The sequence below is a fragment of the Mesoplodon bidens genome (genome assembly GCF_964165515.1).
Source record: "Mesoplodon bidens genome assembly, chromosome: 10".
Taxonomy (NCBI): Eukaryota; Metazoa; Chordata; class Mammalia; order Artiodactyla; family Ziphiidae; genus Mesoplodon; species Mesoplodon bidens.
The window spans coordinates 26402755-26418328 of NC_138172.1; the positions used below are offsets into that span (position 1 = coordinate 26402755).

The 15574-nt window shown below is 40.9% G+C and overlaps 1 protein-coding gene across 1 annotated transcript; it reads right to left on the bottom strand.

The window, feature by feature from the left end:
- Nucleotides 1–3: 3 nt before the first annotated feature.
- Nucleotides 4–11735, bottom strand: LOC308623689 (uncharacterized protein C3orf49; the record flags this gene model as incomplete). Its single annotated transcript, XM_081246319.1, is given in 7 exon segments — nt 4–774; nt 1221–1290; nt 1292–1332; nt 4181–4289; nt 4291–4300; nt 7662–7984; nt 11611–11735. Coding segments are annotated over 7 exon segments (876 nt in total). The 3' UTR covers nt 4–576.
- Nucleotides 11736–15574: the final 3839 nt, after the last annotated feature.

The window sequence follows — 15574 nt, forward strand, 5'->3', positions numbered from 1 at the left end:
AAGGATTTCATGATCTTTTTAAAAAATTAAGCCAGGTCTGAATCACTTATAATTGTCTTAAGTATTGAATTACATGTCTACTACTTGTTAGGGTCTATCCTTATCCATTTATTTTAGTGCAGAAACATGGCATTTTGCATGAATCATACCTTAATAATGCTACATTTTTGTAATTTTGATACAAACTCGTATCTTTAAAAACGAAAGTTTAAAGTTAGCTCAATAGTAGTCACAGTGAAAGTGTCAAAATACTTTTAAGTGCTTCCTCTAATTTCATCTGGCAAATTTCATGGGAGAAATTTCTTTGCAGAATTGCTATGCCCTGATAAATATTTCTATTTTCCATTATTAGTAAGAATTATGAAGCAAAAATTTGCTTATATTGACTCAGAATTAAAAATCAATTTTTCCCAAAGGATCTTTTTTTAAGGACTGCTGGGCAGAATATTTTTACCACCCACCCCACGCCCCTTAACCCCCCCGCTGCCACCACTGATTAAGAAAATCTTATTCAGGATTATGTACCAAAAGATAAGAACCCCTATGAACATAACTTTTGTGCAGTCATAAACAAAATCAGAAGCAGCACCAGGTACATGGGAAACACACGTTTTTCAATTTATACTTGCTCATGGTTCTCTTGGAGAGCCTCTGGAACTGCTTGGAAGACTGAAGGATTTCATCCCCTAGAAGCACACACTGTTGAAGCTCAGCGTGTCTTTGGGCCAATAGCTTCATGGATTTATCTGTCACTGCTTCTATGAGGTCATCCACCTATGACAGCCAGATACAGAAAAATGAAACCATGTGCTAGAAAGCCTTGTCCACACCCAAAGGAGGCCTGTTTTTCCTGAGAGAGAAGTTCAGGAATTGGATGTTTACAAGTCCCAAAGTATTAATCTAATTCAAGTCATAGCAAACAGAGCTTGAAAACATGCATTTACCACCCAGTGGCCAAGAGGATCTCATTTCTTCTCAAAAGAAGCCCATGTGTGTGCCTTCATTTTAATTGAATTCACTTAATATTTATTAGGCACACAGCACCATCCTCGGTGCCCTCAGCAATCCTGTAGCCACTCTTGAATGCCCCCCACTAACATTCCTTCATGCTAATCATTAGTTTCATCCCACATCCGCGCTGTCTAGCAGGGCTGTGCATTCAGTTAAGCCTGGCCCTCTGATGCTTTTGAAACACCAAAGTAAAAGCCTTTGTCCACTACCTGCATTTGAAGCTTTCCTACCGTCAAATCTGATTTTCGGAGGATGATTTCCGCGCTCTGTTTCTTTTTTTAAAATGCTGGAAAGTGGTCTCTTTTTTGAGGAATACGGAACCTATCATAAAAATGCAAAAATACATCAGATTAAGAAGTGCCAACATGATATCTGTGACGGTGCTTAAATGAACATTCTCACCTTTGGGACATTCTCTTATAAACTGAACATTTGCCACATAACAACGTCGAGTTGGAGGTCGTATTCATATTATTCTCCACCCCCCATGTATCTCCTTTGTGCCCAGAGCTCGCTTTGAAGAGATCTATAGGGTGCAGAGAAATGAGATTGTCTGGTTCTAAGAGGAAATACAGTGTCAGGAAAAAAGCAGGTCATTTGTAAGGGGAAGAAGAAGAAATTGCTTCTGCAGCCGCTGAGCACAGAGTGTGGGGCTGTTGTAGACCAGTGCCCCAGAAAGCTCATTATCACTGGATCCAGTTGTTAATTTGGTCTCGTTTCTGCAGGTTTCCTTATTTTCATGACAGACACGTCTCCAAACATAAAAAGAAAGCTCTGGGTTCTTTTCGCTGCATGCCTGATACTCTTCCCCTGGTCCCTGGCTTGCTGGTTACAAGTACCTGTGCTACTGGAAATCATTCCTAGGTCATGGCTCCTGGCTAATATGCCCTTTTTAGTCTTATTGGGTTCACTCTTCCTTCCACTTGTGCTTAGTAATTAGCATCAGGACTATTGTGAGGCCTACACAAAGTAGGATGCGGGACCACATCTGGGTCTTGCCCTTTGCCTGAGTTTACAAATGAGTCTGCGGAACCTCCACTCTGCCCTGCCAGCTCGCCTAGGCTCAAGTGTCACTGGCAGAATCTTCCCCAGTCTGTCCAGAGTACGACTCCTCTTTTTCCTCTCTCGTAAAACCAAGTGTTTTGGGGGCTTTTTTTTTCTATTAAGCACTTGGTAATTACTTAAGTTATTTCTGTGTTTGTTGAATACCACTATTAAAAAGTCAAATGCCTTGAAGGGTCAGGCAGGGTTTGCAAAACAGGCTCAGTTGGGGCTGGTGTGAACTGGAGAGAACACGCCCTCCTGCAAAGGGGGCAGGCCTCTGCGCCTGCTGCTGTTGCCCCAGGAATTATGGGCCCAGTGTTGCCAAATCCTCCTATTTTCCAAAAGGAAGTTGAAAATCCAGATTTCTGTTTGAATTTTTCTAATTTTGAAATGTGGGCCATTAATTCAAATATACTTTTGAGAACATTCTGAGAGCTAACAGTGCCATAGTTTAATGTCCATCTCCTCTATCAAACTATAAGTTCCACACAAACAGGACCATGACCTTGGATCACCTTTATAGCCACCCCAAACTGCCCAGCACATAATAGGAATACGATAAGTGCAAACTTAGCACAAAAGAGGTATAATTCAAAACTAATATTGGTGCACTCTGGCAGTGACGCTCTAGAGCAGCACTGTTCGACAGAACTTGCCACAAAAATGGAAATGTTCGGGCTTCCCTGGTGGCGCAGTCGTTGAGAGTCTGCCTGCCGATGCAGGGGACACGGGTTCGTGCCCTGGTCCGGAAAGATCCCACATGCCGTGGAGCGGCTGGGCCCGTGAGCCATGGCCGCTGAGCCTGCGCGTCCGGAGCCTGTGCTCCGCAACGGGAGAGGCCACAACAGTGAGAGGCCTGCGTACCGCAGAAAAAAAAAAAAAAAGGAAATGTTCTTATCTGTGCTGTCCAGCACAACAGACACTGGCCATATATGTTTACTGAGCACTCGAAAGGTAGCTAGTGCAGCGAAGGGAATGGACTTTTATTTAATTTTAATTAATGTAAATAGTCTCACGTGGCTATTGACTACCATATTGGACAGTAGGATTAGTACCTAGCATAGTAATTAGGACTAAGCACTCCAGAGCCAGGTCTTCTGCTGTTTGAAGCCTGGCTCTTCCAATTACCTGGGCCAATTACTTAACCTCTCGTTGCCACCCCTAAAATAATATCCTACATACTGTAGTAACCTACTGCTCTCTACCTTATAGGGCTGTCGTTAAGGATTAACTGAGTTGGTATTTTTAAAGCACTGAGAACAGGGCCTGGAACATAGTCAGCTTTAAGTAAATGCTTATTATATCTAAAGTAATGATAGTATTTCAGGGTTCTATTAAAAAAATAGTCTGTGACTGCCTGGAGGGGTGGGATAGGGAGGGTGGGAGGGAGGGAGACGCAAGAGGGAAGGGATATGGGAACAGATGTATATGTATAACTGATTCACTTTGTTATAAAGCAGAAACTAACACACCATTGTGAAGCAATTATACTCCAATAAAGTTGTAAAAAAAAAAAAACAGCCTGGGCAATTTAGGCTAAAACTTGATAAGTACAGGTAAGTACAAGCTTTGGGTTGGAGAGTCCTGGATCACCTAGTGCTGTACTGTCTATACTATACATATGGCTATTTGTATTCTAATTTCAATTACAATGAAATAAAATTTAAAATTCAGCTCCTCAGTTGCACTGGCCATATTGCAAAGCCTGAAAAAGCCACACGTGTTAATGGCTACTATTTTGGACAAATGTACACTTGCATCCTTGCAGAAATTCTATTGGGTTGGTCTAGAGAATTCCTCTCCACATGTACGCATGATAGGCCAGGTGCTAATATACTAATGAGTCTTGATATTTGAACAGCTGACAAAGTCAATATAAAGCTGTAAACTCCACTGTTGCCCAGAGTGTAGCAGAAGCTGGACAGTTTGAGCTCAGAACTAGAGGAATCAGAACTCGAAAGTCCACATTCTGTGCCCTAAATTCTGGGAGTGGAGACACACAAGTAGCAGCTTTAAATGCTTTATGATGAGGGACTTGCATTGGGAGAGAACTTGGTTTTTACAACATCCCTAAACCCTGACTTACTGATAAGTCTTTAGAGGCGAGTTTGTTTTAGCATTTTACCTTCTGCAGTCCTGAGGGAAGGGATGTCACAGATAACCGCTTGGTGGTTCTCCTGGCTCGGAGGAGTGTACTTCCTTGGGTTATCTCCTTTGTCTCTGCTTTTACAACATTGTATAGTTGCTTAGAGGGAAGGGGAAGAAAAAAACAGACAATCTTGAAGGATCACAGTAATAAACATATGCTCCCTATTAGAAACTCTCCTGAAAAGCCAGCATCACATGCTGTCTCAGTGGCTTGTTTCTTTGGGGTTAAAAATTAAAAATGGATTTGTTTTGCTGAAGCTTACACTTTCTCCTGAACATGTGCCTTTTCTTGTGGTCATGACCTCAGTGGTCACCAACCCATCTTAACAAGGTGGTTTCCTGTCTTTGAGACTTCAGTTTTGACCTCTGTTGCCTTTCCCTGTAACTCTTGTGGAATCTGGAAAAGTAACCCTCTAATGTGTAAGACAGTCCCTTGAGTATTTGCTCTTGACAAAAGCCAAGTTTAAATCTACTCTGCAACAAAGTGGCACAAGTCTCAGTCATTCACATACCATCTCAATAGTTTTTCCCACATTCCAGGAGCCCCGTGAACGCTAGAGCCCTTAATATTTTTCTCTATCAATTCAATTCGTAACACAATAAGTGTACTTATAAAGGAAACTTAAAACACTACCATAAATCAAAAACCAATGTCATAAATATAGGCACTGAGACTAGTATGGTAAAACCAAAACCATGTTATTGCCTGCCGAAGGCACTAAACTCGAGGTTACTCTCTTTTTTACTACTAAAACAGAAAAGGGCAGGAAATGAGGCTTTTTCCTTGTTGTAGTCAAAGGGATCGACAGGGTCATTTGGAAAAAGGGTTTTGCAGCTTGTTCTGTTTCAGTGTCTTCAAGCTGTGCGCAGCACCTAAAATCAACTTACCTGCTTTAGGTCCATTGATAACCACCTCTGGGAGCCGTGGTTCCTCGTCTCAGTGACTGGTGGCTCCACTTTCAAAGCAGATGCTCAACCCAGGGACCCTTCCTTCTCCCATGCCACTCACCCCCAAATCTTGCAACTTCTACCTATGAATATTTCTCCCTTAATCTCACCATCCCCACTGCCACGACTCGTCCAAGCTATTATCATCCCTTGCCTGAACGAATGTAAGAGCCTGTTTATTATTCCTTCTGCATCTCTTCTTGCTCTCCTTCCATCCAGTCTCTACCCTGCAGTCTCAGCTAACTTTAAAAAATGCCAATCAGATTATATAAATCACCAGCTTGAAAGTATTTGATGGCTTCTTATCACCCTTAGGGAAAGTTAAAATTTCTTAACATGGCTTACAGACACCCTTACCACCTTATTCGCCAGCCTCTCCCCGGCTGGATTACTTTAAGTTCTTAATTACGCCCAGGGCTCTCTTGATGTTGGAACCTGAAAGTGCTCTCCCCTCTTCCTGGGAAACTGTTCTCACCACTCTTTCCTTATCTAACTCTAGTTGTCCCTCAGATCTCATCTGAGCTGTTCCTTCCTCAGAGGGGCCTTTCCCGAGCCCCCTCCCCTAAATTAGCATCCATGATGTGTACCCATAGTGCCTTCTGCTTCTACTTTGCATCAGAGGTAGTTATCTGCATAATGCTGGAATGTCCCTCTGTGCTGTAACTCCAGGAGGGTAGGGACCACCACATGGTCTATCTATCTGCTACTAGCAGTTCTACCTGCTACTCTATCTCTAATAGTGGGGCTGGCATATAATAATTATTTACTAAATTTTTGTTGAAAAAGTGTAATGAGGGTCACCAGGGATGAGCAACTGTCTTTTGGTCACAGCTGAGGGTCAGAATGTTTGAGTGGAAGCCTGAAGGATGGGCAAGTTTCTTGGAAAAATCTTAGTGTAGAGATTTGTTATTCCAACTAAGATGAAAATAAGCCAATGCATGGGATGAGGGGGAAGATTTTGGTCCTCTGTTTTCTGCTGGACTCTCCAACTCCAGCCCCATCAGTATATAAGCATGTCCTCTCTTTTTTTTTTTTTTCTGAGGTACACAGGCCTCTCACTGTTGTGGCCTCTCCCGTTGCGGAGCACAGGCTCTGGACGCGCAGGCTCAGCGGCCATGGCTCACGGGCCCAGCCGCTCCGCGGCATGTGGGATCTTCCCGGACCGGGGCACGAACCCGTGTCCCCTGCATCGGCAGGCGGACTCTCAACCACTGTGCCACCAGGGAAGCCCAGCATGTCCTCTTTGCTATTTTTAACAGAAATAGGCAGGTCAATCCATATAAGGTAATTGCTACATGCTTGGATCCTTGTAATAGTGACTGCTTTTTCCAGAAGAGAGAGTTTGTTTGAAAGGGCAATCAGTCAGCTGGAAGCCATCATTTTTGTTTTTTGGGGGTTTTTTTTCTGGAAAAAGTATCCACTAGGCTTGCAGCCTTATAACCATGTGAAATTTGAAGGTATGTTTGAATTTCCTACATATACATAAGGATTTTATATGTTTCTGGATGCTGTGCTATAAAGGGTATTAGAAACCTACAAAGGATATTCATGGCAGTGAAGCTCTTCTGTATGATATTATAATGAGAGACACATTACATGGTGGGTTTTTCAAACCCATAGAAGTGTGCAGGGCAAAGAGTGAACCCTAATGTAAACTATGGACTATACTTAATAGTAATATATTAATATTGGCTCATCAATTGTAACAAATGTACCATGCTAAGGCAAGATGTTAATAACAGAGGAAACTATGAGGGTAGGGCAAGGAGAAAGAGGTATATGGGAGCTAACTTTCTGTATTTTCTGCCCAATTTTCCAGTAAACCTAAAACTGCTCTAAAAAATAAGGTCTATTAATTTTAAAAAGCTACAGAGGAGAATGCAAATAGTAGTAGTATTGTTAGTCATCTCTCATTAGGGCCCCCCCAAAACAGCATCACCACGTTGCAAAAATGACAAAGTTAACCGTTCAAACGCTGATTCTTCACAAGGTACATGGGAAGTAGACACAACAAAATAAAACTTCCTTTCTGACTTACCGATCATAGATTTTAAAAATAGAATTCTCACCACACCCTCTTCTGTTAGAAGAAGCCATTTGAAAGTCTGCCTCACTCCTTTCTCCAGAAACAAAACAAAACAAAATCCCACTTTGGTCTGATTTTCTAATATATGTGTATGTGTATATGCATATACACATACATATGCCTATGTATGCATCTGTATTTAAATGAAAAGTAGCTTTAGACTGATGAGAACCACTGATTAATTGGACTGGGAGGGACCTCAAAGGTGATCTAATTCAGAGCTTTTCAAATTGCATGTACATCTGAGTCACCTGGGGGTCTTTCTAAAATGCAGATTCTGACTCAGTAGACCTGGGTGGGGCCTGAGCTTCTGCATTTCAGATCAGCTCCCAGGAGATGCCATACTTGGGGTAGCAAGAAAAGCCATCCTAATGTCATTTTTCCTCTTGGCCTTGACACTTAACCATATGTTGCCTTTGCTTACCATCCTGTGAGAGCTTTCTCATTCTTGGTTTGGTAAACAACTTGGGCGATGGAAGCTCCTTGACAATTCTAGGAAGAAGGCTCTGCATATTTGAAAGGAGGGTTTCCTTAGGGTTAGTGGAGCCCTCTCTGCTGACACTTGCTGGCTTGCTTCTGTACTTGTGTGACAGCGTCCTCCCCCAAAAAGTCTTCACTTTCTTGACCAAATCTCTTTTCTGATTTTGCTGGCTTTCATGAAAGTCCATGTCACTCTCATTGGATGATTCCTCTTTGGGGACCAATACATTTTGTTTTACTAAGTTGGTAGACACAGCTCTATGCCGTCTGAACAAAAGAAAAATAATTTGTATCAAGGAAATTGAAAAGTTAAAAAAAAAAGGTATCATTTAAATCATTAAAATCCACTGCAAATGTGAAAAAAATTATACAGGTGCAAAAAATAAGTTTGAAGACCCAAATCACAGAAGAATAAAGCCAAAGCAACTACTTGGAGTTTTGTTGCCAAACTCTAGAAGTGCATTCTGGCCACCATCTCATTTAATCCTCACAGCAGGTAGGTTATCTTATTATCTTCATTTTACTAATGAGTAAACTGAGACATAGAGAGATTAACTTAATTGACCAAGCATAGAAGACAGATTTTAATCTTGGTTTGTGATTGTTAAATTATATTACCTCATATTGGCAAATTGGAGAACTTATTTCAGTAATGATTTGAGATAGTTTTTGCTGGATTTAGTGGTTCCCAGGCTACAGTGATGAGAGATGAAAGAGTCTGCTAGGGTAGTCAATAAAGAATATAGTCTCCAAGGTCCTATAAACACTGCATTTACATAGAATACTCATTTAGAGAGAATAATTCTAAATGCATTATTTCCAAAATTCCAAATAGTCATATAGCATCTTCATCATTTTTGCATATTTTAGTAATTTTTGCATATTTTAGTAAATAGGTAACACTTCTTAATAGAATTCTATGTGCTAAACACTCATCTAAGTTCCTTCATATGTATTACACAATTTAATCCTCCTACTGTCCTCTCCATTTCACAAATGAGAAAATTAAAAGTTGGAAAGATTAAATAAGATTAAATAACTTATGCCCAGACAATCTGACCCCAAAGTCTGTGTTGTTATCCTCTGTGCTAGGTAAATATCATCCATTCCATGATACCCTGATTTACCTAATATTCTTCCTCAATTAACTGGTTTTTGTTAGTTTCCTCCAAAGCAACAATATCCATAAAATCCCAGGGATTTAAAAAAATTAAACTTTTTATTTCGAGATAATTGTAGTTTCACATGCATTTGTAATAAATAATACAGGGAGATTCTCTGTGTACTCTTTACCCAGTTTCCCCCAATGGCAAACTCCTGCAAAACTAAAATACATTGGCACAACCAGGATATTGACACTGATACTGTCAAGATACCGAAGATTTCCATCACCACCAGGATCCTTCATGTTTTATAGCCACACCCACTTCCCACTCACCCCTACCTTTTCCTTAAACCCTGGCAATCACTAAGCTGTCCTCCATGTGTATAATCTATGTCCTTTCAAGAAGGTACTATAAATGGAACCATACAGCATATGGTTGACCCTGGAACGCATGGGTCTGAACTGTGCAGTTCTACTTACATGCAAATTTTTTTCAGTAGTAAGTACTACATGATCCATGGTCAGTTGAGTCTGTGGATGTGGAACCTTAGATACCAAGGAACTGCAGATATGGAGGACTGACTCTAGGTTATACATGGATTTTTGACTGTGCAGATGGCTGGCATCCCTAACCCATCCTTTGTTCAAGAGTCAACTGTAAAATCTTCTGGGGTTTACTTTTTTCATTCAGCATAATTCTCCAGAGATTCATTCAGATTGTTGTGCTTATCAATATTCTATTCCTCTTTATTGCTGAGTAACATTCCATGATGTGGATGTACCAAACTTTGTCTAACCATTCACTCATTGGAAGACATTTGGGTAGTTTCCAATTTGGGGCCATTATGAATAAAGCTACTATAAACGTGTGTACAAGTTTTTGTGTGAGCATAAATTCATTTCTCTGGGTGAAATCCCAGGTTTTATATTATATTATGTTACATTATATTTATAATACATGTAATACATATTTCTAATGAGGATATAAATAAATTCATAACTATTAAAAACATTTTTCATATACTACTTAAACTATGTCAAGTCCTACCAGTAGCAAAATACCAACCTCCAGAAAAACACTATTCTCAATTGAACCTAAATCATTCAGCTTCTCTGTCCTTATGCAGGAGAAGTAGTTCAGCCCACTAAATAGTTCAGCCCAAGCACTGGAGTTAAATGGTTTGGTTCAAACCAGCACCATACTTCCTAACTGTGTGATCTTGGCCATGTTATTTAACATCTATAAGCTTCAGTTTTCTCATTTGAAAATAGGTATGTTGTTCTCAGGAATGTACAAATAAAATAATTTATGTGCTTGGAACCTGATAATACATTCAATAAATAGCTTTTATTACCATGTGGAACAGATCTGTGTGGAAAAAATTTCAAAGGCAAGAAGGGAGTGCAAGCTAAGAGGTCAAAAGAAGGGAGCCCTCATAGGCTAGCAGCCTCCTTTGTGGGACCAAGGACGTTGAGTTCTGTCAGTTGTACGTACACACACACACACACACACACACACACACTCACGAGGTGGTATTATTCACATTCATTATAGTTGAGCATAGTTACTATAATACAATAACTTTCCAGCAGAGGGCAGTCAAGTGTCCTAAGGAAGGGGTACCATATTCTAATTTGCCCAAAGGTCATTTGCAGGCCAAGACTAATTTCCCATGGACCCTTCTGAGAATCTTTTAATAAAGCCATCTGTTTCTACTACCATAAATACACATACACATGGAAATACAATTCAGGAGGTTCAGGAACCCCCAAGGCCATCCATGCAACCCCTCAAATAAAAAGCCCTGCCCTAAGCAGTTTCTGAATCTCTAGAATGCCTCTCCCATTACCATCCCTCCACCCTTATTCCCAGTCTATTTATAAAATAATTAACAAATGTAATTTTGCTCCAGAGCCTAGGAATAGACCTGCTGCCATTGCTGTTATGGAAAGAATCCTTTCTTTCCTAAGCTTTTAAGTATCTTGGTTGGTTGTGAATTTATTTGGTTGTATTACCTCTCCTTTTAACCCCCGTTTCTTACTGAAAGTGGAAATCTCTTCAAAATTTCATTTTGCCTGTGGAAGTTCAGAAGTCTGATGCTTCAGGTCTCATGAAAACACCTCATTTCTACCTATCTAAGCTACTGCTCATGAACCTGGTAAGAAAGAAGACACCCTGCCCTCAAAATTGGAAAATAATTCATCTCGCTGACTTTCCAAATTAAAATGTATTATTTTTGGAGTATTTCATGCTTGTCTTCATGGTTTTGCCATTGGCAAGAAAAATTAGGTATAAGACAGTTTTAAGGTTACATTAAAGAGCATGCACATGGGTGAAATACAATTAGTATGTATTGCAGCAGCCAAAATTGCTGGAAAAGGGAACAGAAAGAGCATTGCTCATGAACTCATCTTGAAAAATGCACTACTGAATTTTCAAAATAATAGTATTTGCTGTCTAAAATTGTGAGACTGAAATATTAACTATCTGCTTATTTTAGTATAATATGCAACATTAAAACTCAAATTCACGTGGAAAGGAAAGGTTTTCCCCATTACAATGAAGACTTTTCTAATCACAAAATGAAGCTTCCATTGTGGCACTAGGTTCTCTGATCCAGTGTATAAATGCTGTCTCCTCTTCCTCTAATCCATACAGAGCCTTCATTTCTGAACGCAATGCTTCAAAAGAGATGCTACCTTTTCTAATCATCACGGTGAATATTGGTCAATGCAAAATCCAAAGAATCTCACTCAAGAGAGAAGAAAATGAGTCCCAGATTCCTACCTTTCAATCCCTTTCCTTTTGAATGAGCCATTCCTCTTTCTGGGTTGCTGAAATCTTCGGTACCGGCCAACTCTTCCGTAAGCAACCTTAATGGGCTCTGGTGTATATAGGTGAGGATGGTCCATTGCTATCAACTTCACCTGTTTTGGATTTCTTTAGCTCTTGAGCTCACAAACTTCAAAACAAAATTATGCAGTGAGTGACTGAGGCGCTTTTAACTTCTGGGCTGTTTGGGGTAAAGTACGTAGGAAATTTTTGGAATTGCTTCCTGATTCCCTTTAAGGTGTTAGAGACATCATTTGTTGGACCAGCCCTGTTTACCACTTCACAGAGGTCACCAGTGATGCATTTGACAGAGCGGTGGGAAATTCCCTTTCCTGTTGTGAACTTCTGGGCAAGGCAGAGGCAGAACAGGTGACCTGATTGTCTAACCACTGCCATTTGGGTTGGTAATAAAATAATCACACACCAATTGATTATCACAGTCAGGTGTGCATGTTTGAATTCCGAAGAGGGCAGAACCAGAACCAATAGGAATTCCAATGATCCCAGCTTCTGTTAGATTTTTCAAGTAGAGCTGATGAATACTCTCTCTGTCAGGTTTTTATTTGGCCTTCTCACAGTTCACTTCCAAGGGCGATTTTATTATATCTCGTATTTTGTAGTGACCTCTCAACACACGTGGCTGAGAAAGTTGAGTCCAGCGCTCCCTTCTAACATTTGCTGTTTATTTCCCGGAGAAGAGCAAATTCTGGCTGGGTTTGAACTTCCCACCACAAGGTGGCAGCAGACACTAGGATTTAGTCCCATCCTTCTCTGGTGCTTTGAGTTTTTCAGTCTGAGCTTAACTAGAAGCTAAGAAGGAAAACTCTAGAAAAGTGTTGGGAGATACAGGGATTACTCTGTTTGCTGTGTTTGCGCTCATCAGTCATCTGGAGTTGGCTTCTCAGACTTTCATGTGCACAGAAATTACCTGGGGATCTTATTAAAATGAAGATTTTAATGCAGTAGTTCGGCCTGATAAGCTCATTGGGCCAGAGAGCTCAACAAGATAAAAGAGTTACTTGCGTGAGGATCTGGCTGCTCCAGGCAGATGAATCAGCAGGTACCAAAGCCCTGAGGTGGTAGGAGTCTGATGTCTGTGAAAATCTACCAGATAGTCAGGGTGGCTGCAGCAAAGAGATGGATGTATCTGATGAGCTGGAGAGCTAGGCAGGGCCAAACCTGCTGGATCCTACAGAACAACTGAAAGAGTTTGGTCTGGCTCTTCAGAATAATGGAAAGTAATTAGAGTTTTTGTTTTGTTTTGTTTTGGCCGTGCAGCTCGGCATGCAGAATCTTAATTCCTTGACCAGGGATCAAACCCATGCCCCCTGCAGGAGCTAGTCAATACATATTTATTCTGGGCAGTGAGGATCCAGCACTGAGCAAGACAACTGGAATCCCTGTGGTAGCTTGTAGACTTAACTACTGAACTGACAGGGAAATCCCTATTAGGGTTTTTCAATCATTAAAATTTTTAAAATATAAGATAAAAAAATTTTAAATTGTGGTGAAATAGACATCATATAAAATTTACCATTTGAAGTGTACAGCTCAGTGGCAGGAAGTATGTTCACACTATTGTGCAACCATCACCACCACTGTCTCCAGAACTTTTTTTATCTTGCAAAACTGAAACTCTATGCCCACTAAACAATAACTCCTAATAACATTTCTGTCTTTATGAATTTTTTTTAATTGGAAGAAAAATATATTTTGGAAGAACTCACCACATAAGGTGACAGAATTCCAAAAATCAAATTACATGAAAATATACATCACAGTTTCTTCATACAATAGGTGAGAAAAATCTACTGTATAGAAGAGAGACAATGAAATAGGAAGGGCTAAGGAGAAGGATATGAGGGTAAACAGCGTTTTTATTTTTTAAATTTCTAAAAATAAATTTATTTATTTGTTTTTGGGTCTTCGTTGCTGTGCACGGGCTTTCTCCAGTTGCGGTGAGTGCTCTGGGGTCAACGTGCTTGTGGGCAGCATACAATTAACTACTTCCACCTGGGGGGCGGGTTTCAGTACCTGCAGAATAGCTCAAAGGACATGGCTCAGAATATTATCTATAGACCTTGGGGAAGAACTAAAGGTCCTTGACTTTGTTTAATGGCCAAAGTATTATTATGTTGTCTTGCTTGACTGTGTTCCTTTCTTTCCCCATTTTCTCACTTCTCTGATTAAATTTATCCTCTGACTAAAGTTTTTCTACAGACAAAAGGCAGGTGGGGTTCTATTCTGGGAAAGCCTCATGGGGTCCTGCTTGGTTACAGGAGCTAGTCAATACATATTTGTTCCGGGCAGTGAGGATCCAGCGCTGGACAAACCAACTGGAATCCCTGTCCAGGACTGACACTCTAGTGGAGGCCACAGATACCAAACTTATTAATAAATTGATACAATGTTTCAGACACTGATAAGGAATGCTAGGAAAAAACTAGGAGAACACTGTAGAAAGTGACAGAAAGTGAATGCTTCTGCCAGAGTGATCAAAAAGGCCTCTCCAAGGAGTGATATTTGAGGTAAGACATGCCGCATTGAAAAAGGACACAAACTATGGTCAGATCTGTGCTCCAAAGAAAAGTATTCCACAGATGGAAAACTACCAGAGCAAAAGTTCTGAGGTAGGTGGGAACTAGGTCATGTTTGAGGACAGGAAGGAGACCAAGGTAGTGAGAACACAGGTGACAAAGGAAGGCAACGTTAACGTTCATGTTTTAAAAACGATTGCTGTGTGCCACTTGGAAAATGCATTGGAGAGGAAGTATGGTGGCTGAAGAGGTAATCGGTCAAGGATGGAGATGCTGGTGGTTAGGCGTGGAGTGAGATAGACGTGTAGCGAGTCTGGAAATAATTAGGAGGTAGCATGCTGAAATGAACTGGATGTGGGGTGTGGTGAGAAGACAGAGGGAGATACTAGACTGGGAAGTTAGCTTGTTCCAGTAGCTCAAGTCTGAGATTGGAGTGGTTTAACTAAATAGTGGGTAATGGCGCTAGAGAGAAGTGCACTGATTCAAGAGTCCCCCATATGGCTACTTTTCTTTTCCACCGTCCTTCATGGGATATGGCTTGGAGTAAAACCCATACAATCATTCCCTAGACATTTGTAAATGTCCCTTTAAAAAGCCAGAGCAGGGCAAAGCCTGGTCAAAACACAATCTCCCTTGTTCTTAACATCATCCTTCTATTGAGCATATCTGAGATCACGTAATCCTATTTAGGTAACCGTAACAACATTTGACTCCTATTCAGATAGCAATTGATTGAAACCACTGAGTCTGGGGTTGCAAACATGAGTGCTCATGGGCCGAGGCAGGTAAATGTGAGAAGCTGCGGGGTGTAACAGGGAGGGGCAGCAACTTCGGTAAACTGTAGAGTGCTGGACCAATCAAATGCTCTTGGAGTTCAAATTGTGAAGGCTCTTCATGCATTTAAAAATGTGGCCCGCAGGTCCTATTTAGCCTGTGGGTCACCTATTTGCTGGCCCCAGAGATCTTCGTATGTAAACTCTCCATTCAGTCTTATGCCAAATCTTGGAGTGATAAACACATAGAACAAGGCAGGACAATGTGTCTTAGTGAAGTCATTTAAAAACTGAATACTTTTGAAAATGAATGAAGAGTACTCACTAATTCTGGCCACCCCAGATTTACCAGGGTTTGGGAGGCCTTTGCATGTAGGGGAAAATAAATTGGGGATTTTTTCTCTTTGCTCAAGAAAATCTTCTTACTGGAGCTTTTGCCCATTTGAGGGAAGAGGGTGTCACTTTGCAGATCACTTAGCAAGAATTGTGCCACGAGGAAGTGTATACTGGGCGCCTAGAGACAGAATGTTTCACCAGAGGACGCCTTACCAAGAGGTGCCACTCTCTAGTGATCAGTGAAGGCTCGGGCTGAAGCAAGTGGCTTTTCAA